The sequence below is a fragment of the Mustelus asterias genome, chromosome 27 (assembly GCF_964213995.1).
Source record: "Mustelus asterias chromosome 27, sMusAst1.hap1.1, whole genome shotgun sequence".
NCBI lineage: Eukaryota > Metazoa > Chordata > Chondrichthyes > Carcharhiniformes > Triakidae > Mustelus > Mustelus asterias.
The window spans coordinates 29,900,087-29,913,636 of NC_135827.1; the positions used below are offsets into that span (position 1 = coordinate 29,900,087).

Genomic DNA, 13,550 nt, shown 5'->3' on the forward strand with positions numbered 1-13,550 from the left:
CGGACTCAATGGGCCGAATGGGCTAATTCTGCTCCTATATCTTATGAACTTATGAACAACATGGCCCAATGGAGATAGCAAGGCTGCGCACCACATTATTGGCCACTTGAACATTAAAAACATTGACCCACAATTTTGATTTTTAAGCCACACAATTACAAATTGGGCAGCTCTCAATTGTGCAATGAAGTACAAAGCGGAAATCACTTACATTTTCATTTGACTGAAATTTTCTTTCAAAAGTATTCTAAACACACACATATAAAAATTAACAGGCAAGACATCAGGGTGACTCCCATGCCTCTCTGAACCTGAATGGGAACAGGTTGCCTGCCCACTCAGCTATGCATTGAAGGATTATCAAAATTAATTTAAGGACAATCTGTACATGCTACTGCACAAATAACTGCTCGACAAATATGATCTGTCTTCAAGTCTTGTGTTTTAAATCATTCTACTAAGTTTAGATTGCCAGCTTTCCATCAATATAACATTATTCCTGGGTGCCCGGAAGGCCTAGTATGCAAACATGAGTTTCTATACATTGAACAACTTTTTTGTTTATTCATTTGTGGGACACGGGCGTCGCTGGCTGGCCAGCATTTGTTGCCCATTCCTAGTTGCCTGAGGGCAGTTGAGAGTCAACCACATTGTTGTGGCTCTAGAGTCATATGTAGGCCAGACCGGGTAAGGACGGCAGATTTCCTTCCCTAAAGGACATTAGTGAACCAGATGGGTTTTTCCAAAAATTGACAATGGTTTTCATGGTCATCAGTAGATTCTTAATTCCAGATTTTTTAAAAAAATTGAATTCAAATTCCACTATCTGCCGTGGCGGGATTCGAACCTGGCTCCCCAGAACATCAGCTGAGTTTCTGGATTAATAGTCTGGCAATAATACCACTAGGCCATCACCCCACAATTGCTAGTAGAATAACAAAGATAATACAACATTTACATATTTAAAGCTACACAAAGTATTCCGTATAGAAGACAAATTATCTTTAATTACCCTTTTTCCCTGAAGAGGTTTGAATGAGGATAAGTAATTTTTCTTGCTTCCTGTTTCACTGAACCTAGGGTTGGGCAATGACTTCCTGCTCCTCTTGTTGCAGAACATGAGTTCCAGGGACAACCACAAGCAGCTCCCCTTTAAACTCTTGACTTTTACCACAAAAGATGCAGCTGTGCAATTCTCCCCGGATCAGCCCATTCCACTTCGTACAGCAAGAATCGTACTTTGAGTTGGCATCTCTTAGATGTAGAGCATTTCTTGTGCTTATGTCTCCCATGGAGGAGGCAGAGAACCACTGAACTACTTTTATGGTAGCGAATAAGGAGGAGTACGAGAGAAAGCTAACTAGAAATATAAAAACAGATGGTAAGAGTTTCTGTAGCTATTTACAAGAGTTAAAGTGGGCATTGGGCCTATAGAAAATGGATCTGGGGAATTAATAATAGAAAATAAGGAGATGGTAGATGAATTGAACTGGTATTTTGCATTGGTCTTACTACAGAGGATACAAGTAACAACCCAGAAACAGCTGCACATCAGGGAATGGAAGGGAGGCAGAAACTGAAGAAAATTACAATCACCAGGGAAGTGGTACTGAGCAAACTGTTGGATCTCTGGGCTGACAAGTCCCTGGATCCTGATGAACTTTGTTAGGATCTCAAAAGAAGTGGCTCGTGAGATAGTTGAAGTTAAGAAAAGTTTAAAAAGTTAAAGTTTATTTATTAGCCACAAGTAGGTTTACATTAATACTGCAATGAAGCTACTGTGAAAATCCCCTAGTCGCCATACTCAGGCGCGTGCTCGGGTACACAGGGAGAATTTAGCATGGCCAATCCACCTAACCAGCATATTTTTCGGATTGTGGGAGGAAACCGGAACACCCGGAGGAAACCCACGCAGACACAGGAAGAATGTGAAACTCCGCGCAGACAGTGACCCAAGCTGGGAATCGAACTCGGGTCTCTGGCGCTGTGGGGCAGCAGTGCTAACCACTGTGCGACCTTTAATTTTCCAAAATTTCCTAGATTCGGGGAAGGTCCCACAAGGTTGGAAAATAGCAAGTGTGACTCCTTTATTCAAAAAAAAGAGGGAGACAGAAAGTTGGAAACGACAGGCCAGTTAGCTTAACATTAGCCATAGGGAAAATGTCAGAAGCTATCATTAAAGAGGTTGTAGAAGAGCACATAGATAAATTCAAGGCAATCAGGCAGAGTCAACATGGCTTTGTGCAAGGTAAACCATGTTTAAGCAAGTTATTGGTTCTGCAGCAAGAGGAGCAGAAAGTGATTGTCCAGCACTAAGTTCATGAAACAGGAAGCAAGAACAACTACTTGTGCTTGTTTAAACCACTTCAGAGCAAAGATAATTTTTCTTCTACACAAGGCAGACAAGAATACTTGTCTTACCTTTGTTATTCTTCCAGCAATTTAATTGGTCAGTGTGTATAGAACTCATGTTTGCATACTAGGCCTCCCTGGCTCCCAGAATAATGTTATATTCACCTCTGAAGAAGTTACAATGGCTGCGTATAAAGGGGTACCTGTGGATGTATACACTTAAGATTTCCAGAAAGCATTTGATAAGGTGCCACAACAAAGGTTATTGCGGAAAATAAAACCTCATGAGGTAGGGGGTAACATATTGCCATGGATAGGAGACAGGCAAGCCACCAGGAACAGAGAGTAGGTATAAATTAGACATTTTCTGGTTGCAACGATGTAATGAGTGGTGTGCCACTGGGCTCATATTTTTACAATTTATATAAATAACTTGGATGAAGGGACCAACAACATGGTTACTAAATTTGCAGATGACACAAAGATAGATAGGAAAATAGAATCATAGAATCCCTACAGTGAAGAAGTAGGCCATTCGGCCCATTGAGCCTGCACCGACAACAATCCCACCCAGGCCCTATCCTAGTAACCCCACGTATTTACCCTGATAACCCCCCTGACACTAAGGAGCAATTTAGCATGGCCAATCAGTCTAACCTACACATCTTTGGAGCGTGAGAGGAAACCGGAACACCCGGAGGAAACCCACACAGACACAGGGAGAATTTGCAAACTACACAGACAGTCACCCAAGGTCGGAATTGAACCCGGGTCCCTGACGCTGCGAGGCAGCAGTGCTAACTACTGTGTGTTGTGAAGAGGTCACATTGGGTTACAGAGAGGTTAATCGGCAAAGAACTGCCAAATGGAGTATAAAGTGGGGAAAATGTGAAATTATCCATCTTAGCAGAAAGAATTAAAAAAATTATCTAAATGGTGCAACATTGCAGAGCACTGAGTTGCAGAGGTGAATCGCAAAAGGTTAGTCGGCAGGTAAAGAAAGTAATTAGGAAAGCAAATCGAATGTTATTGTTTATTGTAAGGGGAATTGAATACAAAAATGGGAAGGCTATGCTTCAGTTATACAGGGCATTGGTGAGACCACATCCAGAGTACGGTGTGCAGTATTGGTTCCCTCATTTAAAAAAGGATGTAAAAGCATTGCAAGTAGTTCAGAGAAGGTTTACTAGACTAATACCTGGAATGGGTGGGTTATCTTATGAGGAAAGATTGGACAGGTTGCGCTTGTATCCACTGGAGTTTAGATAAGTAAGAGGTGACTTGACCGAAGCAAATATAATCCTGAGGGGTCTTGACAGGGTAGATGTGGAAAGGATGTTTCCACTTGTGGGAAAATCTGGAACTAGAGGTCACTGTTTAAAAATAAAGAGTCGCTCATTTAAAACAGAGATGAGGAGAATTTGTTTCTTTCAGAGGGTCGTGAGTCTTTGCAACTCGCTTCTTCGAAAGATAGTGAAATCAAAATCTTTGACTATTTATAAGGTGGAGCTAGATGGATTCTCAATAAGCCAGGGGTGAAAGGTTATCGGGGGTAGGCAGGAATGTCTGGTTGAAGTTACAATATGATCCACCATGATTTTACTGATTTTGGAGCAGGTTCGAGGGGACGAGTAGCCTACTCCTGCTCCGAATTTGTACGTTTGCATGGATTGAAACAGGACCAGCTATTCCTGTATTTTATTTAAAGACATATTATTCAGGAAAAAGATTTTCAGGAAAAAGAAGAGCAATTTAAATGTTTCGTGCAAACCAGGTAGAAAATAATCCTTGCCAGAGACAATCTTTGCCGGATTCTCCGACCTCGCCCGCAGCAGGGATTCTCGGGTCCTGCTGCACTGGGCGGAGACTTGGCTGAGCGCCAAATTCTCAATTCTCACTAGCAGTGGGAGCGGGACAAGAACAGCCAGAGAATTCTGGCCATTGTGACTGTTGGGTTATTCTCTACTTCAGTTCAACTTACTTCAAAAAGTATAGAATCCTTTTAGTCTAATTCGTGGAATTATACCTGGGGTCACTGAAGGAACCAAAAACAATTATCTTTTTTAGCACGGTGACAATTTCACAACCACACAAAAATACCGATGCAACTAGAATGAGTACAAGGTATCAGATTGAGAAATACCAGAGATCCCGTTCTCACCTTGGGACCTCCTGTTTGTACCGGAATACTTCCCGTCCAGAACGTGAAACGTCTTGTCGAACTTCAGCAAGAGCTGCGGCAGCTGTCTGCGCCATAGCAGTGGTGGAAAGTGGCCTGTGATTGTCCAAAGACATTGTAGACTTGCTGTTCAGGGATGGTGCAGACCCCTGGCTGGCTGATCTAACACCAGATGGTTTGAAGTGAGCTGCCAGAGCTAGAATCAGCCTCATAATGCATTTCAGGTTCCCTTCAACGATGTCTTGGGAAGAAAAATAAAACATTTATTTCCAATAATCCCCTTTTCTTTTCCAATATTTCCCCCCCATCTTGTCATTCCCTTCTCATAACAAACTTAAATCAATTGCAAGTGCCTCAGCAACAAGATCCAATTCCCTCTGGAAGCAGAAGGCAATACTGGAATAATACCAATAATCTGTGCAAGTTTCTTTGCTATAAAGTCATGTTTGTGACTTGTTAGTGATCTGTTCATTATCTCTAATAATAGGTGAGTAAAAGCAGTTTTCATGGAGCAAAGAACGGAAACTTAAAATATGATCTCCACGTCATTGCAAAGTCATTTGTAACCATAACAGAGATTGACTTAATCCATTGCCCTAAATAAGACTGGAGCAATCTTACCAAAACTACCTAACGAGCAAGAAAATGGGAGAGTTTTCAGATTTGTTTTTTTGGTGAGGCTACAAATTAAATTTTCTGGCACTTAGTGCACTATCTGATTCCTGCCAGTAGGGGGAGGGGGAAGGGCCAAAGCTAGCTGGAAAGCTGGCTGCTCACACCAGAGGGCGCAATTGCGCATGCAGAGATCTCTTCTGTTGCGCAAAACAAAGAGACCTGTCAGTCACCTCCCCCACTGGATGTCGCCCTCCCCTCCACCCCACCCCACCCCAACCATCGCTGGCCTCCCACCCCTAGCCAATCGCATTACCCCTATACCTTCCCCCCTCTCCATTACCGGGTCAATCTTAGAATCTTAGAAACCCTACAGCACAGAGAGAGGCCATTCGGCCCATCGAGTCTGCACCGACCATCCAGGACCCAGGCCCTACCCCCATATCCCTACATATTTACCCACTAATCCCTCTAACCTATGCATCCCAGGACACTAAGGGCAATTTTAGCATGGCCAATCAACCTAATCCGCACATCTTTGGACTGTGGGAGGAAACTGGAGCATCCTGAGGAAACCCACGCAGACACGAAGAGAATGTGCAAACTCCACACAGGCAGTGACCCAAGCCAGGAATCGAACCCAGGTCCCTGGAGCTGTGAAGCAGCAGCGCTAACCACTGTGCTACCGTGCCACCCACGGTATCTTTCCAGAAGTCCGGGCCCAGTAAGATCTTGAGAGGCGAGAAACCAGGCACGAACCCAATTTTTCCACTGGCTCACCCCGCCCATCGACCAGCGTGATGAGCGGTAAGACCGTCCCCGTGTCTGTGAAGCACCCTATGACATTTTTCAAACCTTAAAAAGGTGCTATATAAATGCATGTTGTTGTTGTTGTTGTACACTCACCTCGAGCCGAGGTCTGATGCATACGGATCTTTTTAGAGGTTATGAATTGCAGCACTTTTTCCACATTGTCTTTCATTTCCTGGTAGCCGCTGGGGTTGAAGCAAATCTCACTGAGTTGCTCACCGGCTTCAGGAGAGAACAAAATAAAAACAATTAATTAGAGAGATTTGATGATTTTGAAAAGCAAGTATAAATATACACTTTCCCACTTCAGACATAACCAGCTGTTCCACCATTCTGTTCAAACAAAAGATGTCACTGCCTGCTGTCTTAAAAATTGTCCACAGACATCTATTTACAAGAACAAAATTCACCGTTTATGATATCCTTCCTAAATCAGCATTTTAAGGTGCAATTTTCTTTCCTAGATGTCTAATTTCCACATCTTGACAAGTGCTGCACTCATAACTTTGTATGATGTAGCCTCTTGCATTCGCTTAATATGAAACATTCTCACATAACAAAGCCAATATTTTTCTTAAAGGTTTAGAAATACATCAACTAGTGTTTCATTTCCTATCCCCCTTTGATCTCCCCAGCCATCTATATCCTGCACTTAGATTTTTCGTAGACCTCAATTAATATTAATCTAATTTCGTAAAATAGAATTCACGACTCTTTCAAATAATCCCTACAGTGCAGAAGGCGGCCATTCGGCCCATCAAGTCTGCACCGACCACAATCCCACCCAGGCCCTATTCCCGTAACCCCACACGTTTACCCTGCTATTCCTCCGTGACACTAGTGTCAATTTAGCATGGCCAATCAACCTAACCGCACATCTTTGGACGGTGGGAGGAAACTGGAGCACCCGGAGGAAACCCAAGCAGACACGGGGAGAATGTGCAAACTCAACACAGACAGTGACCCGAGGCTGGAATTGAACCCGTGCCACTGGCGCTGTGAGGCAGCAGTGCAAACCACTGTGCCTCCGTGCCGCCCCTTTCAATTCTTCCAAAGTCAATGACCGGGAAGAGGCACCGGATCTCAATGCTGTGCCACCTGACAGCAGCTCACCTGAAATTAGTAATTTTTTGGACAAAGAATTTTGAGCGTGCATTCCTTTCTGCCATATCACTGTACCAAAGTACCCAATATATGATGCAAACCCATTCTTGCACTAGTGGGATAGAAAGAGGGAAATATTCTACATCCTTTAACGCTTAACCAAAACGTAAGCTAAAGATCAGACGCCGCGGGACTTTCCGGCCACGCTCGCCCCAAAAGCGGAAAATCCCGCCCGAGGTCAATGGACCTTTGCATGGTCCACCCTCCGCCCACCCAGACGGGAAAATTCTGGTCACTGTGCGTATGGCTTACTTATACTAACCTACAATTTCCACAAGATGAGTCAGCACCACTCCATCCCGCAGATCTTGCCGCAAGTCTTGTACTGGATTCAATCCAGGCTTTTTCTTTAATTGGGAGTTAACCCATACCACATATGACTGCAACTGTTGCTGTGATAGAAAAATGAGAAGATTCAATTTCTGACTGCAATCCATACCTAAAATCACCATCATTTTAGTTGAATATTTTCATAGCTATACATTGCATGATAGAGGAAAGAGTGGGGTTCTTCATAACATCAAATTTTGTTTTCATATCTTCAAAGTCTTCTCTTGAAAAGAATGGTGTGAATTAGTGGAAGGTTGCACAGGCTGATTAACAGTCTGTCAGATCATGATGTGAAGGCACCTTTTATGGCAGTCGCCAGCTCTCCATCAATTAATTGGGCAATTAGTCCGATACGCTGGAGGGGATTTATGGGCTACCACCATCCATAGCACAGTAAGTAGTCTCACAACACCAGGTTAAAGTCCGACAGTTTTATTTGGTCGCTTGAGCTTTCGGAGCGTTCTGAAAGCTCGTGATTCCAAATAAACCTGTTAGACTTTAACCTGGTGTTGTGAGACTACTTACTGTGCCCACCCCAGTCCAACGCCGGCAACTCCACATCATGACCACCCATAGCAAACTAGAATATTCCAGAGGACGACAACCCAGAACTCCGAGCCGCGGTTTCAGTCTACATTCAACATGGCATTGGAGCCCAAAGTCTGGAAGTCATGCCCCAAACCCGGCACCCACCACTTTTGTCCGGGTTGGGACAGAGGCAACAGCTGTACATTTAAAAACGTAGCTGTCTTCAAACAGAAGATATTTTAGTCGCCCAGGTTTCTGGAATTTAGCTCGTGAGCTTTACACATTTGAGGGAAAGGTCTAAACCTGCCAGAGGTGGTAAGGTACCCTGTGAGAATGGTCTGGTACTTTGGGAGAGGTCAGGCATCCCTTTAGGCTTGTAAAGAGCAGACATGAATGTGTGTGTAAGAAGCGCACAAGGTCTTTGGATCTGTCAATTAAATATCCTCACTTAAATACCACCCCCTTTAAATTTTGAGAAAAAACAGGCAGCCGGCGGCTGAAAAACCATCAGTGCTTGCAATGTCAACAGCTGGTTTGTTGACATGAGCCTAAGGGCAATCATTTTAGGATTAGTACTGTTTGACTGCTTTTATAACTTATCTTTATCAGAGTGAGGGCCTATAAGTTCACAGTTTGATGGACAGTCTAGAGAAGTTATAAAGGGATTAACTAACTTTATCGTGAGGCTATGATTACAAAAGGTTACTTTCATAAAGCATTACATACATTTTTATAAAGGATTAAGTACTTGAAGGGATTTAAGTGTGTTGAAAAGGTTTTTATCAATGAGACTAAATATAGCGAAATCTGTAACAAATACCTAGAATTTTATATTATTTCATCTCACCAGGATTACTGAAGTCTCCCCATGGGTGGAGGATGTAATGGGGTGAGTGACAGTAAGTTGGTATAGGGGCTATAAAACGCTGTGAGGTGGGTAGAGGGGCATATGTTTGCAGGAAGGTTATGGAGGCCATGGGAAGACATGAGAAGACAGGAGTTGGCATGGGTAAGGCAAAGGAAGTGTATGGGAACAAAGAACAGTTTTACCAATTCCCGATTCCAGAGTGAAAATTCACCCTTAGCGTAGTTAAAATCTCAGTAACTCTTGTTCCACAACTCTAACATCCTATGGTTTCATTATTACGAAGTTTCCAAAATATATAAACAAATAAAAGTACAAAAATGGTGGAAATTGGGTAAAGGATCAGAGAATCACAGTGCTTGGAGGCTAACTTGGCAACAGACGATCATATAGCCATTATCAACGCAGTGGTACTCCTCATTTTGATTTTTGACATTAACAAGCTGCCATGTGCTATCACTTACAATAAATCAGCTTGCATAACTGATTTATTGCAAGCACAGAAACAGGCCCTTCGGCCCACCAAGTCTGTGCCGACACAGATGCCTCTAATCTAATATTTTCTTGCCTCTATGTGGTCCATATCTCTCTATTCCCTGCCCATTCATGTAAGAATTCCAGATGCCTCTCGAATGCTGTTATAGAATCTGCTTCCACCACCTCCTCCGGCAGCGCATTCCAGCCATTCACCATCCTCTGTGTGAAAAACTTGCCACTTTCCCCCTCTCATTTTCAACCTATGCTCCCGAGTAATTGACCTTTCGACCCTGGGAAAAAGACTCTGACTATCGACTCTATCCAAACCTGTCATAATCTTGTAAACCTCTAACCTCTATCAGGTCTCCCCATCCTCCGACGCTCCAATGAAAACAATCCAAGTTTGTTCAACCTTTCTTCATAGTTCATATCCTCCAAACCAGGCAACATCCTGGTAAATCTCTTCTGCACCCTTTCCAATGCATCAACATCCTTCCGGTAGTGTGGCGACCAGAATTGTACACAATACTCCAAAAGCAGCCTAACCAAAATCTTATACAGCTGCAACATGATTTTCCAATTCCTATACTCAACGCCCTGACCAATAGAGGCCAGCTTGCCATAAGCTTTCTTGACCACCTTGTCCACCTGAGTTGCCACCTTCAGGGAACTGTGGATCAGCACGCCTAGATCCCTCTGTATGCTAATATTTCTAAGGGCTCTATCATTTACTCTATACTTTCCTTCTGCAGTAGACCTTCCAAATCATATCACCTCACATTTGTCCGAGTTAAATTCCATCTGCCATCTTTTGGCCCAGGTCTCCAGCCGATTTATATCCTGCTGTATCCTTTGACAATCCTCCTCACTATCTGCTACTCCTCAATTTTTGGGTCATCTGGAAATTTACTCATCAGACCATCTACATTTTCCTCCAAATCATTTATATATTACAAACAACAGAGGCCCCAGCACCGTTCCTTGTGGAACACCGCTTGTCACAGACCTCCAGTTAGAAAAGTACCCTTCTACTGCTACTCTCTGCTTTCTATGCCCAAGCCAGTTTTGTATCCACCTTACCAGCTCACCTCAGATCCCATATGACTTCACCTCCTGTATCAGACTGCCATGAGAACCTTATCGAAGGCTAGTAAAGTCCATGTACACAACATCCACTGCCCTGGTCAATTTTTCTTGTCATGTCCTCAATGTGACAAGAAGCTAAGCTGAGAGAGGGTGAGGGGTAAGGGTTGTTTTTGGTTTTGCTCATTTTCCTTCAAACTGGGACCCATAGCACCAAGTTGCGCCTTTTAACCAGCTATTCGCCACCCCCACCCATTCCCCTCACTGACCGGAACAAAAATCTGACCATTCGGGGTGGTTCCTCCTGAGTCAGGTTAGCAGAATGAGGGATTTCACCAATTCCCGATTCCAGAGTGAAAATTCGCCCTTAGTACAATGCAAAATCTTAATAACTCTTGTCCCAGGACACTAACATCCTACGGTTTCATTATTAACAGGGGGTTGGAGTTTAAGAGCCGTGGGGTTATGCTGCAACTGTACAGGACCTTGGTGAGACCGCATTTGGAATATTGCGTGCAGTTCTGGTCACCTCACTATAAGAAGGATGTGGAAGCGCTGGAAAGAGTGCAGAGGAGATTTACCAGGATGCTGCCTGGTTTGGAGTGTCGGTCTTATGAGGAAAGGTTGAGGGAGCTGGGGCTGTTCTCTCTGGAGCGGAGGAGATTGAGGGGAGACTTAATAGAGGTTTATAAAATGATGAAGGGGATAGATTGAGTGAACGTTCAAAGACTATTTCCTCAGGTGGATGGAGCTATTACAAGGGGGCATAACTATAGGGTTCATGGTGGGAGATATAGGAAGGATATCAGAGGTAGGTTCTTCACGCAGAGAGTGGTTGGGGTGTGGAATGGACTGCCTGCAGTGATAGTGGAGTCAGACACTTTAGGAACATTTAAGCGGTTATTGGATAGGCACATGGAGCACACCAGGATGGTAGGGAGTGGGATAGCTTGATCTTGGTTTCAGATGAAGGTCGGCACAACATCGTGGGCCGAAGGGCCTGTTCTGTGCTGTAATGTTCTATGTTCTATTACAAAGTTGCCAAAATATATAAATAAATAAAAGTACAAAAATGGTGGAAATCGGGTAAAGGACAGAGAATCACAGTGCTAGGAGGCTAACTTGGCAACAGAAGGGCAAATAGCCATCATCAACGCAGTGGCACTCTTCATTACGATTTCTGACATTAATGAGCTGCCATGTGCTGTCACTTGCAATAAATCAGTTTACAGAAACTGCAACAAGCAAAAAAAAATCAAGACATGTATTTATGTTTAGCTCTTAACAGAAAATTATCATGAAAATAGTAAAAGCCAGCAGCTCAATGAATCATGAATTTCCAGCAGCATATCCTTTAAGGGACCAGAGATCTCCTCCCTGTGGACACATACTGTCTAGCCACTGAAGCCAGTGTTTTACTTCTGAAGAGAAGTGTCAATAAGGATGCTGCAATGGATTCCGCTAGTGAAGACAAATTACTGAACCAGCAAAAGTTGTACAACATTTTATTCAAAAAGCCAGTAAAACGATCAAGCCGACTGCATATTTAAGTGGATTGGGGAAGTGTTCATTATCTACTGGTAACGTTCTACCCGTTTCTGACAGTGATAAATGGGGACTTGGTCGTGTCATTAATTTTTTGTGCAACGGGAATAGAAGCAGGGCAAATCCAAAGACCTCAAAAGAACATTCTGCTCCAGGTGATGGACATATTACAATGTATTTCACCTATCCAGACTTGATGGGAGGTGGAGTGCATAATGACATTGAAACTCAGGAATTTACTTTTGATTTTAAGCCATTTAATTCAAATTGGCTGATAATTCAATTTTAACGGCATTAAATGTCAACTCTGTTATTTATGATACTGAATCAACACTGAATTGATTAACTGAAAAACATATTGTGCAGGTTTGCTAGCTAGATCCATCCATAGAATCACAGATCAAATAATCCCTACAGTGCAGAAGGAGGGCATTCAGCCCATCAAGTCTGCACCGACCACAATCCCACCAGGCCCTATCCCCATGCATTTACCCTAGCTAATCCCCCTGACACTAAGGGGCGATTTATAGAATCATAGAATCCTACAGTGCAGAAGGAGGCCATTCGGCCCATCGAGTCTTCAGTGACCACAATCCCACCCAAGCCCTATCCCCATAACCTCATGCATTTACCCTAGCTAGTCCTCCTGACACAAAGGGACGATTTATCATGGCCAATCAACCAAACCCACATATCTTTGGACTGTGAGAAGAAATCGGGCCATCCGGAATAAACCCACACAGACATGGGGAGAATCTGCAGACTTCACACAGTCACCCAAGGCTGGAATTGAACCCGGGTCCCTGGCGCTGAGAGGCAGCAGTGCTAACCACTGTGCCACCCTTTGGCTTAATACAACAGATCTGAAGAATGAGAAGAAAAACTGATTCTGGACTTCCCACCAATGGAACTTTGCAACCTTCTGCAGTATTTATTGCATCTATGAAGAAATTAAGGTTCGTGATGAGGAAGATTGAGGAGGGGAAGTGAACAAAACAGAAGGAACCAGAGGACAAGATGAATTACAGGGAGAGGGAAAATAAACACAATCGGATAATCTGGAGAGAAAATGTTCAAAATAATATATTTTCCCCTTTTAAAATTAAAATAAACAAGAATTGGAATACTCAAAAAAAAACTAATTTAATGAACTGAATTTTACCGAAAGTCTTCTCAAAGGAGTAGATTAAATACCACAAGGTATAGGGAGAAAGTTAGGGCAGCAGAACAGAACATGATTGAGGAAGTAAGTTTTGGGGTGAACTTTTAAATGTAGGGTGAACTGTGCACAATGGAAGTGCTAAGGGAAAGAATTCCAGAGTCTGGGACAATGAGAACCAAGGTTCGGCTACCAATTCTCATGCAGAGGGAGAGAGACACAAACTAGCTCAGACTCAGAAAAGCAGAACTGAGGCGCTTCAGACAATGGTCTGCGGAAGGTTGTGGTGGTAAGTGGAACAAAGTCATGAAGAGGTCTGCACAAGACGTTTCCTCTCTTCAGGCAGCGAGGTCAAACTGAACTATTTCCACTCCCACATTCACTGTATTAGTCTAGGATCTAGTCAGCACCAGTGCTGAACCCCATCAAACTAACTCAAATATATT

The 13,550-nt window shown here is 43.3% G+C and overlaps 1 protein-coding gene across 3 annotated transcripts in view; it reads right to left on the reverse strand.

Moving 5' to 3' along the window:
• The window catches only part of LOC144479921 (dixin-like), a 143,498-nt gene that overhangs the window by 76,864 nt on the left and 53,084 nt on the right, over positions 1-13,550 (reverse strand). For all 3 annotated transcript variants that reach the window (XM_078198974.1, XM_078198973.1, XM_078198972.1), the window contains 3 exons: positions 7,380-7,509; positions 6,050-6,175; positions 4,514-4,772 (listed from right to left, as the gene is read on the reverse strand). In XM_078198974.1, coding sequence (XP_078055100.1) covers positions 4,514-4,772; positions 6,050-6,175; positions 7,380-7,509 — 515 coding nt within the window. The remainder of the gene's footprint in view (positions 1-4,513; positions 4,773-6,049; positions 6,176-7,379; positions 7,510-13,550) is intronic.